At 35.4% G+C, this 22,354-nt stretch overlaps 1 protein-coding gene and 1 long non-coding RNA gene across 3 annotated transcripts in view; both read left to right on the forward strand.

Annotated features, from left to right (window-relative positions):
* Window positions 1–22,138, forward strand: part of PSMD1 (proteasome 26S subunit, non-ATPase 1) — a 78,298-nt gene extending 56,160 nt beyond the window's left edge. Inside the window, exons 17-25 of one of the 2 annotated variants that reach the window (XM_036421443.2) lie at window positions 865–979; window positions 5,289–5,405; window positions 10,309–10,411; window positions 11,030–11,199; window positions 13,406–13,498; window positions 15,241–15,327; window positions 15,840–15,986; window positions 19,740–19,895; window positions 21,916–22,138. In XM_036421443.2, coding sequence (XP_036277336.1) covers window positions 865–979; window positions 5,289–5,405; window positions 10,309–10,411; window positions 11,030–11,199; window positions 13,406–13,498; window positions 15,241–15,327; window positions 15,840–15,986; window positions 19,740–19,886 — 979 coding nt within the window. In that variant the 3' untranslated portion in view covers window positions 19,887–19,895; window positions 21,916–22,138. The remainder of the gene's footprint in view (window positions 1–864; window positions 980–5,288; window positions 5,406–10,308; window positions 10,412–11,029; window positions 11,200–13,405; window positions 13,499–15,240; window positions 15,328–15,839; window positions 15,987–19,739; window positions 19,896–21,915) is intronic. The other variant, XM_036421444.2, reaches the window with a different exon arrangement.
* Window positions 7,213–8,891, forward strand: LOC118709401. The gene is made up of 2 exons (XR_004984932.2): window positions 7,213–8,273; window positions 8,314–8,891. It is a non-coding gene; the product is annotated as an uncharacterized LOC118709401 (long non-coding RNA).
* Window positions 22,139–22,354: the final 216 nt, after the last annotated feature.

Below are 22,354 nucleotides of genomic sequence, written 5' to 3' on the forward strand. Positions count from 1 at the left end.
TCTGTATATATTTTATAAGTACTAGCCATTATTATTATTATTATTATTATTATTATTATTATACTTTGTGAATACTAACACCTTCCACACACATTCACTCACTTTTTTAAATATATTTTATTGATTTTGTACAGAGAGGAAGGGAGAGAGATAGAGAGTTAGAAACATCGATGAGAGAGAGTCATCGATCAGCTGCCTCTTGCACACCCCCCACCGGGGATATGCCCGCAACCGAGGTACATGCCCTTGACCGGAATCGAACCCGTGACCCTTCAGTCCCCAAGCTGACGCTCTATCCACTGAGCCAAACCGGTCCCGGCTTCACTCACTTTTTTAAAGGTATCTTAACTGAAAGTACTTAAAATTGGTACTTAGATTCTTAAACTTTTAAATTAGTTTAATGGCTTAGAAGCATAACTAGTTAGAACTTATTTGGCAACCTCAAATTATTAGAAGTATAGTTGAGAATCAGAGAAAGCAAAATAATAAAGAAATAATAAAAGGGTAGAATAATATCTCAGTTGGCAAATAACTAAATTGTGCTCTAAAACATCATTCATATTAGAAGTTCCTACTCCAGATCTTTTTACTGTATGCACACACTCACAAAAATTATCTCTTCCTCTCTTTAATGAAAATAACATTTGCACATGGTGGTAAATCTAAATATTACAAAAGAATGTTCAGTGATAAATTCACTCTTGAGACAGTTTTAATACACGTTTCCCTGCCAACTCCAGAGGAGAATAACAAATTAAAAATTGAATAAATTATTTCTCATAACTTTAATAAAATGCTTAAAATTCTCTCATCTTAAAATATGTTATGTATAACACTGTCTTCACTTTCTCTGTTTCTTATCAGGACCCCTGAACAGTGCCCCAGTGTTGTTTCATTGTTGTCAGAGAGTTATAATCCTCACGTGCGTTATGGAGCTGCGATGGCCCTGGGCATCTGCTGTGCTGGTACAGGAAACAAGGTAAAGCCCTAACCCAAAACCAATGGGATCAGTTCTTTCCTGGCGCCAGATTGTTTTCCTTTGCAGAAAGGTTTATGTAACAGCTCTAAAAATACAAGTGTGGTATGATCTGTAAGACTTGCCTCACAGAGCTTCCCAGAACTTCCTTACTTTGCTGTCTGGATGGCTCAAAGCCATTTAAGAACAAACTACCACATTATATGGGTGGCTAAAGTGGAAAAAATGCTGTCGACTTTGGTTATTTTACATGTTTAATATGCAGAATTAGTATTGTGGAAATCAAGGTTCTCATATGAAGCCACCAAAATCAATTCAGTTTTATTCCTTTGGTTTGTTTTGTTGTTGTTGTTGTTGTTGTTTTAATTTTTATTAAATTTATTGGGGTTGATTTGGTTTTAAACAAATTATTTTATTGCTATTTGCCTATTTTCTCCTCATGAACTTAACATGATATTTGTTAAGCCATCCAAAGTGACAGAGTTGGGTTAGGCAAGTTGATGGTTTGAAAACACAATTCATGAGATTCATAAAGAAATGCATTGTTATTGCTTAAATAACAAGTGTTGTGTTTTGTTCTTTTTTTCACAACATTAACATAATATTAAATTTTATCTTTTATAACACATGTACCCATAGCTTGGTGAACTTTTCTTTTAATAGGGTTGGCAGTGTGTTCTTGTGTGTGTGTGTGTGTGTGTGTGTGTGTGTGTGTGTGTGTGAGTGAGAGAGAGAGAGAGAGAGAGAGAGCGCGCGCGCTACTAGAGTCTTTACATCACAGGAAAGAAGTCACTTTTTTTGCCATCTATTGTTCAAACTAAAATAAAGTATAGCTATTAATTTATTGATTGACTTCAGTAATTAAATTTTAATTTGCTTTACTTTTTCTCTAAGAATGGTATTATTAGATACTAATAACTTCTAACCACATAAAGCATAATTGAAGCTAGGGATTAAAATAGACATTTTTACTACATGTAGCAGGAATTGTGTAAAAATTTATGACAACATCTTCCAATATTCTCAATTTTGTCTCCTTACCCTGCTTTATTTTTCTTCATAGCACTTATCACCACCTAGCATTTTTTTTTTATTTTATTGATTTTTTACAGAGAGGAAGGGAGAGAGATAGAGAGCTAGAAACGTCGATGAGAGAGAAACACCGACCAGCTGCCTCTTGCACACCCCCTACCGGGGATGTGCCCGCAACCAACGTACATGCCCTTGACCGGAATCGAACCTGGGACCTTTCAGTCCGCAGACCGACGCTCTACCACTGAGCCAAACCAGTTTCGGCCACCTAGCATATTTTTATATCTATTTTATTGATTGTCTGACTCATCTCCACTGAAATATCAAGTCCCTGGGAACAGGGTGTTCACTGCTAGAATCTAAAGTCAGACCTGGCACATAGTAGACTTTCAGTAAATATTTGTCACCTGAAGGATAGAGGAAGATCATTTAAGGATTTGATGGTGAACAAGTTGGACATGGTCTCTGCCCTCACAGATTTTAATTTTTTTTTAATGTTTTCATTTCTTCCGGGTGAGAAATTCTTATGTGAAAACTAGAGGCCCGGTACACAAATTCATGCATGCGTGGGTGCGGGCCAGCATTTGTGGGGAGGGGCTGCAGGAGGTTGGCCAGCCAGTGTGTATCATAGCTATCAGTTGCTCCAGTCATTCTGGTTGCTTGGCTTTTTTGTATATATATAGATGAGTCTTCACTTTTATTAGAAATTGGGTATATAAAGTGCAGTTTTTGGAAATTGGCCTTCATATAAGTTGAATGTTTTACTAAGTATTTCCCCCCTCAAGTCTTTAATAGACATTTATGTCAGGCCTCATAAGTTAAATGTCAATTAGACTTTTGTTTTCTTTCCAGATTATTCTAAACTTAATATCTAGGAGCAAATCTTCTTTGAGACACAGAATCTGATATGTTAATTCAATGAAAAAATTTTTATTACTCATATTATACAAGTCTGCTTTATTTCTAGTTTGTATTATCTTATCAATATCTATCTGAAATTTGGTGCTTTGGTTATTATTGTTTCTTAAAAACCTGAAACATCTATTTATGCTAAAATATATCTTTGATGTTATCACAAACCTCAAAAGCCAAGTTAGTGTCTTTTAACTTGTAAGTTGGAAATTTGGTTATATTTTTATAACTACTTCATAAACTATATTGACAACATATTAGTTTGAAAAACTCCTCTGCACAATGTAATTATAGTTTTTAATGAAGTGGGAGAAAGAAAACACATCTAGTATGTATAATATTGTTAATAGCTCTCGTTTATATATATATATATATATATATATATATATATATTAATTGATTTCAGAGAGAGGAAGTTAGAAAGAGATAGAAACATCAGTGATGAGAGAGAATAATTGATGGTCTTTCTCCTGCACGCCCCTTATTGGAGATCAAACTCACAACTGGACTGGGAATCAAACTGTGACCTTCTGGTTCATGGCTTGATGCTAACTCCCATTTTTAAAAACAAATAAATACAGTCATGCATCACATAATGATATTTGGGTCCATAAAATTAAAATGGAGCTGAAAAATTCCTATCACCTAGTGATGTCATAACCGCCATCAGTCAGTGTGCAGTGCATTCATTACCCTTGTGTTCGTTGAGACACTGGTGTAAACAAAGCTACTGCACTGCCAGTCATGTAAAAGTACAGCACATACATTTAAGAGTAGTAAGCTATACCATCTAGATTTTTGTAAGTGTTCTCTGTGATGTTGGCACAATGACGAAATTACCTATCTGCGCATTTCTCAGAATGTATCCCCAACATTAAGTGGCATAGAACTTTAAATCCACATCTAAAGAAATCGAAAGTCATTTTTCCAAAAAAACCAATTCAATTTATTCTTTCTTTCCTTGACCTTGGAACAAAGAATATTTGAGAAATTGCATACGTATTAAGAAATAAGTTTGATAATCTTGTAAAAACCCTTTCCTCTAGGTTAGGGGTGTCGAACTCAATCAGAGAAGGGGCCAAAATCTAAAATCCAGCCTAAATCGCGGGCCGAATGGTTTACTGAACAGTCATAAACTGTCATTGTGATGGAAACGCAGCGGAGTGCAGTGATGACAGCGCGGTGCGGGCCACATTGCAAGGCCTGGCGGGACGGATTTGGCCCGCGGGCCTTGTGTTTGACACATGTGCAGTCTAGGTGTATACCTAAGAACCTTGTAAGGGATGTTAAAAAGCGGCACTTAACAAAGGGTGTTATTATTCTGCAGGATGTTAATAGAAGTTGTATGAGGCAAAAGAGTTCTTGGTAACATTACTGTGGACAAATGCTGAGAAAAACTAAAGTTCCAGCGGTTTCTTTAACATCCCACATCACTTTATGTGCTGGGAGCTTTTGTACATTCCTAGAACCTTTGATATGATTTGAATCTGTAACAGGAGGTAATATATAGTATGCAGGAACTCCCAGATGTATTTAATCAAGAAATCCTTTTTTCATAGTATTGATCACATTCTGAAGGATATGATATTGAGGGAATTCTGGTAAGCAGTATGGAAAGTCCCATTCATTATATGTGGTCTTATGAAGTGTAACCATGAAATCAATTCTAATCCTATTTTATTTAAATTTTTGACCATTCTTCTATCAAGTTAAATCTTTTTTGTTTTAGAAGTTTATCTTTGTTTTTTGTTTGTTTCAATTTAGTGGAGGGGTTTTTTTAGTTGATTGTGTTTTACTTGATCTTTATTATTGTAAGTATTTCAGATGTCCCCCCATTAATGTCCTCCACCTGTTCTCACCCTGTCTTGTAAAATTATCTAAAACATTGCCATACCCTGGTATTTGAAGGAAGTTGGATACTTAATACCGGTTTTGGAGTCAAACTGACCTCAATTTGCTACTTATGTGAGTGACTTTGGGCAAATTACTTAACATTTCTAACTCTCAGTTTCTTTGTTTATAAAGATTATTTGGTGTTGCTATTGTTATTTTGTTTTGTTTTATTTTTAGGTTTAAGAAGATTATCTAAGATAACATTCATAAAATACCTACCCCTGTGCCTAGGAAATAAAGGGTGCTTATCAAACATTAATAATTTTCTCTTACTTTCTTTTTTCCTATTTTACCTCAAAACAGGAGCACTCGTGTTCTGCAAGCTTCCATCAGTTATATTGAAATTTACAGCATACTCAGTTCTGAACTGTGCATCCAGTTTGTCTTACATAATTAACTTGGAATGATGGTAACTAATTTGTAAACCCAGCTATATGAACTTTATTTAAGGGTGGTTGTTTTTTAATGCTTTCAGGAAGCCATTAATTTGCTAGAACCAATGACAAATGACCCTGTGAACTATGTGAGGCAAGGAGCGCTCATAGCGTCGGCTCTCATCATGATCCAGCAGACTGAAATCACTTGTCCAAAGGTGAGCAAACAAAATGAGTCTCTAGAATACATTTGGTTCAAGCTTTTCTTTAGGTACCTTCTTTTGAGGACATTTTTACCTCAAATGTGGTGAACACTTAACTCATAGAAAGCCAAGAGGTAGGAGAATGGCAAAACTTTAAATATATAACACTCTTTAAATGCATTTCTTACAGATTTATGGTCACTTTGTTAATTCAACCATATAACCATACTTGAAAAATAGAACTCATGGGTTCGTGAAATCATAAAAGTCAACTTTAATTTTTGTCTTCTGCTGTCCTTTTAAAATGTATTCAGTGAGATAACTTGTTCCTCTGATACAGGATGTTAACTCAGGCAGTTTATACAATTTCAGTTTAGAAATGACATTGCCCTCTTGTGTAATCTCTTAGACCTCAAAAATAAAACTGTATGACAATATAAAAATCAAATGATCTTTGCTCTGGCCATTGGGACTCGGTGGTTAAAGCACCAGCCCTTGCACTGAAAGGTTTGATTCCTGATCCAAGGGCACATTCCTGGGGTTGTAGATTTGATCCTCAGCCCTGTGGGGGTGCATGTGGGAAGCAACCAATCTTTGTGTCTCTCTTACATCAATGTTTCTCTCTCCTCAGTCTCTCTTTCCCTGCCTCCCTCCCTTCCACTCTGAAAAGCAATGGAAAAAATATCCTGGGGAAGTGGAGGGGAAATTAAAATTGTATCTCATTGTTTTCTGCTATTAAGCATGTGATAAAAAGGTTTGTAGACTATAGTTTCTATCATTTCTATCTGATAATTGCTAATAGGACAACATTCACAATTCTTTTGGAGTAATATGTAACATTTTCCTATAAAGAAAAAGCTGTTAACAAGCTTGAAGAGAAGTTTTAAAGTCTACAAAGTCCTAGTTACAAGATTGTAAACGAGTTCATGCAATAAAGTGGAAAACCATGAAATCCAAGATTAAGTGTTAATTTCATCAAACTACAGCCCCTCCTCAAAAGAATCCAGAAGGAACATTTTTCAGATATTTTGTGAGATTTATAATTGACATTTCCAAAGGAAATATTTTTATGTAATTAGGATACAGGTCATCCTTTTACAGAATGCCATCTTAACACTTAGCTCTATATTGTGATTTTAGTTGAAATAACTCCAGTACATCCTTTCCTTTCCTCTGCCAGTTTTTTGCTTGCTCACTCTCACAAACATATACCCAGCAACATGCATACATCCCTGGGTGATTACAAACTCAATTTAGGAAGCCCTTTGACCAGAGGCTCAGAACTAGAATAATGCCTTTTAGACATAAACAGGAATAGGTTCTTGGAGCTGTTTTCTCTCAGGAATCCAACTCTGCTCTTTATGATGGATCTGTCTTTTGTTTTTTTCTTGTTACATGAAATCTATCTTTAGCAGTTATTTGATCATGTATATAGTATCATCTATAGAATCAAATAAAGATACTGATGTATAAGAGTGGATCTTTTGCTCCTCCTCGCCTAATATCTTTCCTACCGTCTGCTCAAGGAAGTTTCACCAACAACTGAGAAGATATCCTTTTTTGAAGTAGGATTATAATTGGTCAAGCTTGATAAGCTTTTGAGGTTCTAAAATAAATCCCAGTTTGGATAGATTAGGCTTTTGTGAGCTCTTGAAACTTTAATAATATATGCTAATATTTTACAGTACACCACATTTGTAAATAGTAATCTGTATTATCGTACTGTTGCCTTAACATGTTAAGCACCCAGCCTGTTTTGTCTTCCGGATGGAAAGTATAGTGTCAGTCACCAGTGACTGACAGGGTGCTTAACATGTTAAGATAGGGAGTTGAACTCTAACAGTGTAGATAGTAATATAAAGAAAGGGCTACAAGCAACTACCACGAACAAAATATTACTAATAAAATTGAGAAGTATCTGCAATTATTATTTGGGATATTGATAATGGGAAATCATGAAAGCACTGACAAATATCTTGAAAGAAGAATTAAGAATTTTTATTTTAGGTGTGTTGAGTTTGAGATGATAGTAAGTGTGCTGGACTTAAGATGAGAGCATAGCAAGAGTCAGAACTAAAGAAAGAGATTTGGAAACTAGCCACAAAGAAATTTTTAAAACTGCATACAATTCAAAAAGCTCTGAAAACTAAGGGTTTTTTTTAATTTTTAAGGATTCATTTGGCTGTAAAACCTGACCCAATCAATATGAACTCATTTATTACCTCAAGCATTTTGCTGCTTCAGAAACAATTTGTTTTATTATGGGACATTGCCTCCTCACTAAACTCTGAGTATTGAATAATATATAGTGCATACACCATGTTAGCTTTCTAAATTCTGAATTCCAAAATTCATCTGCCCTCAAGTACTTCTTGGTAGGAATTATAGACCTGTAGTTTAAGTCATAACAGCAGATGTAATAGAAAGAGAAAATAAAATAAAGAGGAAAAAACTCCCAATCTGATCCCTCATGTGCAGCTACAGTTCTATATTTAGGAAAATAGAAAAAAAGTAGAAAAGACGAGACATAGCCAGGTGATGAGTAGCAGCAAAAATGACTCCCGGGAAACGTAATTCCCTTCTTCCCATTCTTTATTTTTTCTCTGACATCTAAGAGTGTTTTCCCCCCAAGTAGTATAAGGTTTAGAGTTTAAAACAAGGTGAATATAAAAAATGCATTAATTTGGAGAAGGTAGATTTAACTATCTCTTTCTGTGAGATTATTATAATACTAGAGGCCTGAGGCATGAAAATCATGCAAGGGGCTCAACCTCCACCACCATGGCTTCGTCCAGAAGGACATCTATTCTAATTAGCATATTATACTTTCATTATATAGATAAGATGGGAAATTAATGTGATTTTTCTCCTACTATCGTGTGTGTGTGTGTGTGTGTGTGTGTGTGTGTGTGTGTGTGTGTAGGGGGGTAATATACATAATAATGAAATTGAGTCAGAAAATCCTGATCCTAGCCATGATTGCAGTTAGTTTTTTGTGATCACAAGTAAGACAGTAATTTCACCTATTTTACTTCAGCTTTCACATTTGTAAAATAGAGGGAGTACACCAGATGATCTTGAAGTCGACTTCCAAACTTATAACCTAAAAAAATAATCATTCTTTATGAGGTATCATAATAGTGAGATTAAACTACTGCTACATCGGTAGTAAAATGTGAAGAAAAAAATTTAAGTGATTAAAACTAGTTTTTTAAAGTAGTATACTTAATATGAATTAGATATCCCATTATATATTTGCATTGATTTTTTTTTTTAATCTGTCTTTCAGTTTATCGGATGTTTTTCTATTGTTTTAAGTGTAATTTTATATTTAAATTCTTCCTTATGGTGTACATATTGTGCTTTGACCAGTATTCCTTTTTATAAGTTCTTAAAATATTTTACAACATTCTTTACAACATAAAATTTCCATCCTATATAAGGTAATGTAAGTGTTCGTCCAAAAGAAGTTCACAGAAAAGGAAACAAACAAGAAAGAAATTCAGAATAAAAGGAATTTAACTTGCTGAACCAGAATAGAAGCATCAAAACTTAGACTTTTTAAAACTAAAAGGGACTTTTGTGATGATCTAATCATGCTGGGTTTTATGGTTTAAAAAAGTAAGACCCAGAGAAAGGAATAGCTTATTATGTGCTGGGTAGTGGCAGTTCATTGTTTTTCCATCACATTCTGTTGCTGTCTGAATAAAAACGAGAACCATGGATAAGGAATATAAATTTTTAGCCATACTTAGGTTACAGAGATAATAAAAGGACTAGTAGGATTCTGCCTCTGTATGATAAGAGCCATTAAACTATAAAATGCCTTTTTCCCTATAATTCTTATAACAGCCATGTAAGTAGGTGCTGTAATGTCAGTAGTGATGAAGAAAAACAGACTCGAAAAAGCTAAGTCCTTACCCAAACAGCTTATTAGAGCAGAGGTATTTATAAGCCAGCATTGTCTGATTCTATATTACTCTGCATTATCACAATGCGGCCTGCCAGACCAAGATGAATAAAGAAGGGAAGAGATTCTGAAAGAATATTTAATACATATAAAGTCATCACTTTAGGAAGCTCAAATTCAATATATTCTGCTTTGGGCAGATTTGGGGAGCTTCATGATCTTGTTCTTGAACAAGCAGAATTCTTCCTGGGTACTCTGTCATTTGAAAAGCACTGGTGAGAAAACAGAAGTGTAAGATGTGGAAGAAGTCTAAAATAGTTCACTTATTGTTTTCCAAACCATTTTAAAGGAATTACAAATACATTAAGAACATAATTTTATGAATATTATTTTATAATTATAAAAGTCATATATATTAAGTTTAGAAAATGCAGAAAAGAATAAAGAAGCAAACAGAATTACCAGTAATCCCATCCTAAATGAGTCAGCACATGTTTGACTTTAGTGTGTTCCTTTTCATAAGAGTAAATATTGTGATATGTCCTCAAAAAATTAGTGTGTATGCATAAAGAATCTTTGCTGTATATGTGAATACACTTAATCCAAAATATACCTCACACAACTTCACTGAAGGGTAGTTTACTTTAGGATAGACCAGAAGGACCATGCCTGTTAAGAAATCTGTAAGGTTGATGGTAAGCAGAATAGCTGTAATTCACAGTGCAATGAAAGCCTTACTGTTGGATTCAACATTCCTTTGAGCCTGAATCATTAACTGTGGAATGAAGGTTGAAAACAGAACTGGTGCTCTCTCACCAGAAAAGTCATAACACCATGATTTCAATCATAGAACTATGTTTTCTTCAACTATCCATATTCTTCTCTCTGAATGTTATGAAATTCAGGATTCAAATTTCATTACCAATTGAGCAACCTGTTTTTTCCTGTTCTAAAATGATACAGCAAATGAATAGAATTAGTCTATAATTCTTTCTCTTGTTCCTTCAGGTGAGTCAGTTTAGACAACTGTATTCCAAAGTCATCAATGATAAACATGATGATGTCATGGCCAAGTTTGGTGCTATTCTAGCCCAGGGAATATTGGATGCAGGTAAATGTTTTTAAGTCTTCCGGATTTATTTATCTCTTTATACTAAGCCTGATAAAATAACTGTATTATGTGGTAGAAATTGAGTTTGGGGTAAATTATTCATAAAAATAATTTAGCAGAGTGCATACTATGAGGGTTTGAGTCCCATTGCCTGTACAGTACTAGCCATATGACCTTGAGAAGTTGTTTCCCTTTCTCTATATCTGTTTTCTTGTCTTGTAAAGTCTACTTCATAGTATTGTGAGAATTAAAAATAGAACAGAGCCCACTTACTAAAGCGTTGAGTGTGTGTTGGCTAATTTTTTTTTCAGTTGTCTTAGTATATATCAGTTTTAAACAAGTTGAAATAACTTGGAGGAAAAATTATGTTTTAGATCTAGCCAACAATGCATACTTCTATAGGAAAAAGGTCTAGTTTTACCCTTAGTTCAGTTAAAATATAACACTTTAAGTCTTAGAGACCCTAGATAGCTCACTGGCTAATTCCAGCAACTCCATATTAAATTTTATGAACTGTACTCTTAAAATAATCACCAAATACTTCCCTAGCACAGTACTTAAAAATCTTTATGATTGCCCTCCTGAATTCATGTTCATGGTTTCTCTCTCTTTCTACAGGTGGTCATAATGTCACAATATCCTTACAGTCTAGGACTGGACATACCCATATGCCTTCTGTGGTTGGCGTCCTTGTCTTTACCCAGTTCTGGTTCTGGTTTCCTCTTTCACACTTCCTTTCATTGGCTTATACCCCTACCTGTGTCATTGGCCTTAACAAGGACTTAAAGGTATGTTTGTGAGACCTCAGTTTTATAGTGCATCTTCACAGGATTCTGTTCACTATCTGTCTGCTCACAAGTATTTTCATGAAATTTTAAAGATGAGTTAGTTAGTATCCCATCAATAACATATTTCCCCCTTAAATTGAATCATCACCTGTTGAGTAGAATGTGTTGGTGGAAATTTTAAAAATCGTCTTCTTACTAACTTTGTAACCTTAGGTAAACCATTTGAGAGGGAATGGTGAGAGAGGGGGCAAAATATAAAAAACCATGAAAGGCTTTATAAATTACTCTGATGAACTTTATTAAAAATCTGGGAGCTATTGGATGATTTCATGCAGATAAATATGATGAAATCATATTTGCATTCTAGAAACATCATTCTGGTATCAATGGAAATTTGTTATAATAATCTGGTCAAGGAAGAAAAGGACCTAAATCTTAATGAAAAATGAAGGTTAATATGTTTTTATTTATTTCAGAGAGAGGAAGGGAAAGGGAGTGAGGGATAGAAACATAATGATAAGAGAGAATCATTGATAGGCCTCCTGCAAGCCTCCCCACTGGGGATTGAGCCCACAGCTTAGGCACATGCCCTGACTGGGAATTGAACTGTGATCTCCTGGTTCAGTGGTTGATGCTCAACCACTGAATGACACTAACTGGGCTCATCCTTTTATTTATTTATTTATTTATTTATTTATTTATTTATTTTTTAAATGGGGCTTGTGCTTAGGTCTTTCTCAGTTCTATGGCTCTTCCATCGCCTTTTTACTCTTCCATCCACTCAGAGATCTGTTTGACCCGTAAATAACTCTTATATTTGGTCATTACTGTTGTTAAAATGTTCTGTTAGGTTTTCAGAGTGGAAAAATTTTAGGCAAAAGGAAAAAAAATGGTTGATAGAGATTATTTTATTGAATTGATTTTTTTTTTTTCCATAAAGCTGTTGAGCAAATTATCCTTTAAGTGTTTCAGTACTAAATTATTCTCATGTGTAAATATTGGTCAGTTTTAGTTCTCAAAACAAGAATCTTTTGGTTTACCAATCCCTAACCTTTAACATGTGGTTAAATATATTATAGAATCTTTAAGGACTTTTTCCTCTGACCCACAATTTTATGATCTCTATTTCTATTCTATATGATACATACACACACACATTAGAGGCCTAGTGCACAGATTCGTGCACTGGTAGGGTCTCTCAGCCTGGCCTGCACCCTCTCGCAATCTGGGGCCCCTTGGATGTCAGAGAGCTGGTTTTGGCCTGATCCCCACAAGCTAGGCCAAGGGACCCTTACTGGTGCACAAATCTGTGCACCTTGCCTCTATTATGCATAAAATATCTTTGGTTAATCTCTTCTCCCTTCCCCCCTTCCTTCTGTGATTCATCAGTCCTATTGCATGTTTTCATGCCTGTGGTTTCTGCTCCTGCAATGAGCATCTGTCCCCTGGTGGTTGTCATAGCTACCGGATGGTCAGATGGTCGCTTCGGCATATATATATATATATATATATATATATATATTTTTTTTTTTTTTTTTCTATTTGATTTTAGAGAAGAAAGGAGAGGGAGAGAGACAGAAACATTAATGAAGAGCGAGAATCATTGATCAGCTGCCTCCTACATGTCCCTTACTGGGGATCAAATCTGTGCATATGCCCTTGACTGGAATTGAACTTTCAGTACACAGGCCAACACTCTTAACTACTTAGCCAAACCAGCTGGGGCATCTGTTTCCATCCTTTACAATGAAAGTGAGATGGAAAGACAAGATTTCTTTTCCTAGTATATATGATGCTTATGATCATTCTTTATCAATGCAAACTGGATAAAAGAAATAAGTGCTGTAAAGCTGATTTTTCCAGGAGGCTCATGTTAGATTCTTGTAAGGTATAATTATGTGCTGTAGAAATTGTATACAAACTGGTATAGGTTTTTAATGTGATACTAGAAGAGATATAGAAGTTAGGTATGCAGGCTGGATAATCAGATAACACTTTACAAAAGTGGTAACAATCTGATGCTCACACCATAATTGGGATTTAACCCACTAAGCCAGGTCTATGGTCAGTAAAGATGAGATAAAGGGATGGCTGGATTGAAATTTCTGGCATCCCTTTACATTTGTATATTTGTTAAGAGCATATAATACTTAAATCTTTATTTTGATTATTTTAATGGAGGAGGGAAATTCTTTTATTCCTTCAGATGCCGAAAGTCCAGTATAAATCAAACTGTAAACCATCCACATTTGCATATCCTGCCCCACTGGAAGTACCAAAAGAAAAAGAAAAGGAAAAGGTAGGTTCTTTGTTATTTCAAACAGTATTTGTACTCATATAGAGGAGCAACTTAGTGTTTTACTTGGGTTTGTTTTAAAACTTTTTTAATGTTTTTATTTATTTTAGAGAGACAGAGGAAAGGGGGAGGGAGAGAGAGGGCAAGAAACATCCACCGGCTGCCTTGTGGATCGAGGCCAAAAACCCAGGCATGGGCCCTGACCAGGAATTGAATTAATTGAATGGGCAATCTTTCTGGTGTGGCTCAACCAACTGAGCCACACCAGCCATGACTAAATATTTTACATTAGATACTTTTAAAGTAATACTTCTTACAGTAAAATCTAATATACAGGACTATAAAGTAAAAGCCCTTTTTCTCTCCTGATTATTCAAGTCCCATATTGCAAGAATCACAATTTGTGAATTCTTTCCAATGTTTTCTCTGTATATATCATTACTTTTCATAACACAAAATAGAATTATTCTCTACATACTGTTCTGCTTCTTGTTTTCACTTAAATAGTTTATCTTTAAAACGTTAAATCTGCTGAATTTTATATTTTCCAAACTTCAAGCCATTTCTTTATGTGTATATTATTATTTGTCTTACCAGTTCCTTTTCTGATAGACACTTAAGCTTATATCTAATTTATCCCTGTAACAAATGAAACTGGAACAAGAGTTTATACATTTATACTATATATATTTATGCACATATATAGTGTATATCTATAGGTTAAGAGCTTAGATGTGGAACTACTTGATCAGAAATAATGCACATTATTTATTTTTACAAGTATTATTTTAATGCCTATAGCTAAATTATAGCTAAATTTTATAGGCATTAACTAAATTTTCTTTTAAAATGCATATAACCAGTTTGTACTCCTACCAACAGTGTATGAGGACACGGGTTAACACATGTTAAATCAGACTATGGTGAATTAGCTGCAATTGCTCTTGAAGTTTTCTCAGTAAAATTACCTTTTAATGATAACTTATATTTAGAAAACTTTAGAAAACTGGTTCTTTATCTCAAGAGAATGTTTCATATTAGCCAGTTGATTATTTGAAGTCAGTTTAAATCAATATTGCCAGCCTTTCACAGTCATGGTTTCACCTTTGATTTCAGTGAGATCCATCAAGCTATTCACTCACCCACTGTATATTACCAATGTAGGGCATCTAGTCCAATGAGAGTGTTTAATAACCAAATTTGGAGAAAACCTATGTTTTCCAGTGTGTTCCCTGTGAAGTAATAAAGGGTACAGCACTCAAGACTCTATCTCAAAAGCATATGATAACAAATCCATAGCTACCCTAACTGGTAACTAGAGCATCAGCCCGTGAACTGAAGAGTCCCATATTTGATTCGGGTCAAGGGCACATACCTCAGTTGCAGGCTCAATCCTCAGCCCCAGTTGGACACGTGTGGCAGGCAACCAATGGATGTGACTCTCTCAAAAAAAAAAAAAAAAAAATTTAATGTAAAAATACCCTTGGGTGAGGATTAACAAAAAATAAACAAAAACAAGGTAAACAGCAGATACAAACCTCTAAGAACTAAAGCTTTATAATGAACATAGTAGTAATTATGTGAATAAATGTCCTGCTTGCTTTTCCCATTTATTCTTTGATTATTTTTTTCTTGATGTTACTGCCAGGAAACAAAATAGTACTATAGGACTGAGTTCTCTGTGGACTTGTGCATTTGTATGTAGATAAAGAGTCACAATGATTTAACCTATTTATTTCCTGTAGGTTTCCACAGCTGTTTTATCTATTACTGCCAAGGCGAAAAAGAAAGAAAAAGAAAAAGAAAAAAAGGAGGAAGAAAAAATGGAAGTGGTAGGTATAACTTGGTGGTCATATGAGTTGATTTATCCATCTCTGTATGGTCTAGATTCTTCCTTAGTTGAACATTATTATACCTTACTCTTGGCTTCCTTTAAATTATTGTACTATTCCAAGTATAGAGACTCATAATTTTAATTGGAAGAGATTTAGAAAGTTATTTATTCATGGGAAGAATAAAATATTTCATGGTACAAATCAAAAATCAGTTCCTGGATGAAATGACAATTGAAATGGTCAACTTGTAATATAGAGCCTTTTTTTTATATATATCCTCTGGTGGAAAAATCTCATCTTTTTAAACCAAGTTTAATAATACCATTCTTACCCCCAAGCAGAGTTACCCTCTCCCTCCTCTGAGTTTGATATTACTTTAGTTGTACCTTTATTATATCTAATCCTAAGTACCTTTTTACCTAATAGTTGCTCAGTAAACTTATCCAACATTATTCAGTGACATGGAACAGAAATGAACCTTTATTGGGCCATTTTTTCATATTTTCTAGGATGAGGCAGAGAAGAAGGAAGAAAAAGAGAAGAAAAAAGAACCTGAGCCAAACTTCCAGTTACTGGATAACCCAGCCCGAGTTATGCCTGCCCAGCTGAAGGTTCTGACAATGCCAGAGACTTGTAGATACCAGCCTTTCAAACCAGTAAGTTACTTATGGCCCTTAGCTATATACCCAAGGAATATTAACCCATAGGACAATATAATATTTATAAAAAAAGGCTAAATCTCCAGAGCACTGGGGAAAGGTACTAGCCTAATAAATCTCTTAGCAAAAGGGAGAACATTTTCTTCCATTCCATATAGATATGGGGGAACGTTCCTTTGTATAATCCTGTTAAGTAACTTCATCTACCAGAGACTTAACACCAAAGAAGTTCCTAATGCAAAGTAGTGATTAGGAGCATAGACTGGAGCCAGACATCCTGAGTTTGAATCCTGATTCTACCAGTAACAGCCTATGTGACTTTAGAACAGGTACTGATAAACCTCTCTCTGCCTTAATTTCCTCTCTCTAAAATAAAAATTATCCCTAACTCATAGGAATGTGGCAGAGATTAAACAAGGTAATACAGTTAATACATGAGCTCTGAGAAAATTAAATTTTACAATTAGAAAAGAGTTGTCATGCTGTTTAATTTATTCTAAGGCAGAATGTTTCCTGTTAGCCCCACATTGTAATAAGTTGGTTATTGGTATAATTATTTTTATTATATATGGAAAATATATAAACCTATCTATTTAATCATAAAAAGGGGGAGAGAAATTACTAAAATCAGGAAGCAAAGAGGGGACATTACTACCAACCTTATAGAAATAAAAAGGATTATTACATGTGATTACTATGAATTACTGTGTTCCAACAAATTGAGTAATCTAGATGAAATGGACAAATTCCTAAGACACAAATTACTATAAATGACTCAAGAAGAAATAGAATATCTGAATAGACCTATAACAAGAAGAGATTGAATTAAGAATCAGAAAATCTACAAAGAAAAACTCAAGGCCAGATGGTTTTACTAGTTAATTCTTTAAAACATTTAAAGAGAAATTAACACCAGTCTTTTACAAACTTTCTAAAAAATTGAAGAAGAAGAAATACTGCCTAGTTCATTCTGTGAGGCCAGTATTACCCTGATAGTAAAACCAGACAAAGACTTTACAAGAAAAGAAAACTACATCAGTAATCAGTTTCATGCCTGGCCATTTGGCTCAGTGGTTGAGCATTGACCCATGAACCAGGAGGTCATGGTTTGATTCCTATTCAAGGCACATGCCCCAGTTGCAGGCTCAGTCCCTAGTAGGGGACATGCAAGAAGCAGCTAATCGATTATTCTCTCTCAACATTGATGTTTCTATCTCCCTCTCTCCCCTTCTCCCTTCCTTTCTAAAATCAATAAGAACCGATTTTTTAAAAATAATAAGTATTCATGGATTGGAAGATTTAGTATTATTAAGATGACAGTACTCCCCAATTGGATAACAGATTCAACACAGTTCTTATCAAAATCCCTACTGACTATAAAAATTGGCAGACTGATCCTCAAATTCATATGAAAATTCAGAGGACCCAGAATAGCCCAAACAATGTAAGAAGAACAAGTTAGAAGAATTATACTTCCCAATTTCAAAGATACTGCCAAAGGACAAAATAGTATCATAGGACTGTGTTCTATTTGGACTTGTAATAAAGACTATGTGATATGGCCTGGCTGGCAATCTGGCTCAGTGGTTGAGTATTGACCTATGAACATATGTGCTCGATTCCTAATCAGGGCACATACCTAGGTTGTGGGCTCAATCCTCAGTGGGGGGCATGCAGCAGACAGCCAATCAATGATTCTCTCTCATCATTGATGTTTCTCTCTCACCTTCTCCCTTCTCTGAAATCAATATTTTTTAAATATTAAAAAAAAAGAAAAAGATGTCTTAGAATGTGGATCTCTTGACAACAGAACCTGTTCCATTGTGTGTATCTTCAGTTGTCACTAATCTTCTCAGAATTATAGAATGTCATATATCTTATTTTCTGTTTAGAAAGTTTGAACGTTCTTACTAACATATAACACTAAACCCTGTATCTATAAAAAGTTCTTTCCACATGTTGATTATATTACAAGATTTGAGTTGGATTATTTCATTTCACTAAGCATGAAATAAGTACAGTTATAACCTGAAGCCAAATGTTTCCAAACTGTAGGAAGTCCTTTTGTGAACATAGGTATTTTCTTCTGTTTAGTAAAACATTTATTTCTATTTGGTCTTTAGAACAGCGGTCGCCAACCTTTGGACCTCACGGACCACCAGTGGCCACTGGTTGGCAACCGCTGCTTTAGAAAGTTTGAGTAAACTTTTAGGCCATGAACCATGTACTCTGATTGTTCTTGGGTAAATATTGGTAGTAAAAGTAGGGTCTATTCATAAAATGGCTCCACTTAAGAAAAGCAAACTTTTTAAGAGCAAAAGTTCTAGATTAAAGTGTATGGATATGTGTTGTTAAGAGAAGGAAAATAGTTAAGAAATTTATGAAGCACACCAGTTTTGTAGCATGGCAAGGCAGAGTTCTGATGAGTAAAAAATCAGATTAGATTGAACTGCAGAGATACTTATACATTTGTGAATCATTTAGCTAATGTTCTGGTGCTTCTTTTCCTTCCCAGTAATGTGCTTTGGTAGAAAATATGTTTTTTCCAGATGTGCCCTGCCACCATGGACTGATTTAATTACAGAGAGCAGCTTTCCATTTCCTTTCACACAGGCATGCAAATAGAATAAGATTAGCACTCCAGAGTTTGGTGTTTGAGTTTACCTTCTGCTAATAAGTTTGGGAGAGGCCTTAATAGGATTGCTATTTCTTCATTGCCTTTCATCGCAAGAATCTGTGGATCAAAGTGAAAACACTCAGATATTGGTTGTACTCATGTTCTCTCTGTCATTCTGAAATTGCTGAAGAAAATTTGACTTTTCATTTGTAGATTGTCTTTTGAGTCTAAAATTATGGTTTTTTCACAAATAAAGTGTCTACTATTAGACGAGGGTGCTTCTCAGACATTAATGTGCATATAAATCACCTGGAGATCTTGTTAAAAGGCAGATTCTGTAAAACTAGTGTAGGGACAAGTTTTCATTGCTAACAAACTTCCAAGTGATAATGACGCTACTGGTCCTAGCCTAGACCACAATTTGAATAGAAAGGTTTGACACTAGAATATAGTATTAGCATACCATATTTTGGATAGTAAGCATTCTCCCTGCAATCAGGCTCACACTAGTACTGAGAAACACTATTCTTTGTTGTTATTGTTGTTAATCCTCACCTGAGGATATTTTTTCCATTGATTTTTAGAGAGAGTGGAAAGGAGGGGGGAGACATAGAGAGAGAAATATCAATGTGAAAGAGACACATCGATTGGTTTGCCTCCCACACTTGCCCTGATCAGGGCAGGGGATTGAGCCTACAACCGAGGTACGTGCCCTTGACTGAAATTGAACGGGGGACGCTTCAGTCCTCCAGCTGATGCTCTCCACTGAGCCAAACCAGCTAGGGCTGGGAAATACTATCCTTAAAATGCTATGCATTGTGCAAATAGAGCAGTACCACTGGTTCTGCCTTCCATAGCCAGTGGGGTAAGTTTGCAAATACTCATTGTCCATTATAATGGACATTGACATTGCTTTCATCCGGCCTTACCCAAAAGAATAGGTCAGGAAGATTAGCATAACACAGTCACAAATGCCAGGTTTCCTGATTCACCTAGTAAAGTGTAGTCCTAGCCTAGTTCTTTGTTTCCAAACTATTCTGGCGATCTTAAAGTAACATTTAATAAATGTGCACTCTAGATTCAGGAATATGAGAAGAGCTTGTGCCTCTTTCTTCCCTGCTTTGTGTTGACAGCTCTCCATTGGAGGTGTCATCATTCTGAAGGATACCAGTGAAGACATTGAAGAGCTGGTGGAACCCGTGGCAGCCCACGGCCCGAAAATCGAGGAGGAGGAGCAAGAGCCAGAACCCCCAGAACCATTTGAGTATATTGATGATTAAGAACCAGAGGTGTGTGGAACAAAGTTGTCTATCAAGAGAAACCTCTGTCAGTTCTTCAGTAAAGTTTTATGTGGGGACATTGTCTCACTTTTTCCCTTTCTTTTGTGCTTAATCCCTATTTACCTAAACGGTATTAAATAATTGCCCCCTCCCCTTTTTATCGCTGCTTACAATCATAACACCAATTCCTTTTTCTTTCTTCTTTGATTCTACCATACTACCAATGCTGTTCAAAGTACCTGGTCTGCAAACTTTATACGTCTGTGAGGAGGTAGAAAGCTTGCTTTGGATGTAAATCTGCTCAGTGCTTCTTTTATCAAAACAGCCTTGCATCTTCCTCCCCCCAAAAGAAGTCAGCTAAACTAACAGTTTGCTAAATGATGGAGTTGATTTACATTGTGATATAAGCTTGTTGAAGATCAGTTACAGTTTGTGGGCCAGCGATGCAGGGGTCTTCAAACTTTTTAAAGTGGGGGCCAGATCACGGTCCCTCAGAGAGCTGGAGGGCCGGACTACATGAACTACTAATTCCTACTGTAACACCTCGGCTGCGCTCACTGCCCAAAAAACCTGGCGGGCCGGATCAGACTCGTCTGCGGGCCACATGTGGCCCGCGGGCCGTAGTTTGAAGACGCCTGGATAGATTACACTTTGAATAGCACAGGCCTGCACTTCTCCATGATTCTTCTCTCCCTTTCCTTTGTCAATACTTTCAGCACTAAAAGCCTTAACATTTATTTATATAGTGAAATTATTAAACATCTAGTATGTATGAAACACAATGCCTATAGGAACTTGGGGATCATTTAAACTGTAACACAAAGCTTTGTCCAGTTCAAAGAGATTATTATTATGCCGGCATTGGGGGAAGGGGGAGCGGCGGCGTTAAAAGGCAAAAGTTGGGAATAATTTAATTTCACAAAATTGTCATATTTTCCCCATTTTTTTTTAATGGTCATCACATATTTGAAGATGTATGATCAAGCTTCCTTAATTCCACCCTAGTTCAAATACATTATCAGACAGATATTAATTTATTCAACTCTTTAAAGGAAATAAGAACAGTATCATTGCACAGCCGGTATGGCTCAGAGATTGAGCATTGACCTATGAACCAAGATATCATGGTTTTATTCCCAGACAGGGCATATACCAGGGTTACAGGCTTGATCCCCAGTATGGGGCGTGCAGGAGGCAGCAAATCAATGATTTTCTCATCATTGATGTTTTTCTCTCTCTCTCTCTCTCTCTCTCTCTCTCTCCCTCCCTTCCTCCCTCCCTCCCTCCCTCCCTCTCTCCCTCCCTTCACTTCCACTCTGAAATCAATAAAAATATGTTTAAAAGAAAAAGAACAGTATGATATGTACACAAATAATAATTTAATTTAAAAAATTTAAAAAAACAAAGTAATCAGTAAAATTGTAAAAAAAAAATACAGTATGATTTATTACAAAATAAAAATATATTTAAATTTAAATGTCAGTATACAAAACATGATTATTATACACTGACTTGCAATTAATGAAAGCTTTTACAGATATGTCAGCTATATATTAAAGGATAAACCCTGTCATTAGTAGGAAAATATATTGAAGCCTCTTAAAGACAGTTTGGACCTAAGTGAGAGGGTGGTTTATATTAACATCCTTTCTATCTAGACTTGTTTTTGAAAATTCTCTTTCAGAGAATTTCTCTTTTCAGGAAATCTTGATGGTTTCTTCCTCAGCTTTCCCAGCCAACACAATACAGTATCACAATACCTCACTGAAGTCTCCCAGATTAAGTCATTCAAGGCAGTTAGTACAAGATGGCTTAGAAATTTTTTAGTTGGAAGTTAGATTCTTACTAGTTTTCAAAAGGATAAAATACTCAATTCAATAGAAATGTGAAAAAAGAGACTATTATAGCACAAACTGGCATACAAGGACTGTCTAGTGTTAGACTTCAACAGCTAGTAGTTTAAAAGAAAACAAACTGTTTTCGAAATAAAGAATGAGCCTTCTTTTGCTTCTCATCTCCCCTTCCCCAGGATCTCATTGCTCATCTGAAGAAGGTTGTCCAGGTTCATATTGAAAATGTCTATGAGGAAATTCATGTTGAGACCTGCTATTCACTGCATGTATCATTGCCTCTGCACTGACCTGAAAAACCTTGTCTCCAAGTCTTTGGTTGAAGAGAAGATTTATGACTATTTAGTATGCTCTTTCACACAACTTGGTTTTCAAATAAATATATTAAAATCTCCAGATGGAGAAGGACTGTTTGTTTGTTTGATTGTTTGATTTTCAGCCTGGATTTTAAATAAATGGACTTAATACCTTTCACTACCACTACCACCACCACCACCACCACCTTCATGAAATGCCTAAAATGAAAGAGCTAAAACCTTGATTGCTAAGATGAATATATATGGCTTTTATACACACACACACACACACACACACACACACACACACACACACACACTA

The sequence above is a fragment of the Pipistrellus kuhlii genome, unplaced genomic scaffold (assembly GCF_014108245.1).
Source record: "Pipistrellus kuhlii isolate mPipKuh1 unplaced genomic scaffold, mPipKuh1.p scaffold_m20_p_7, whole genome shotgun sequence".
NCBI lineage: Eukaryota > Metazoa > Chordata > Mammalia > Chiroptera > Vespertilionidae > Pipistrellus > Pipistrellus kuhlii.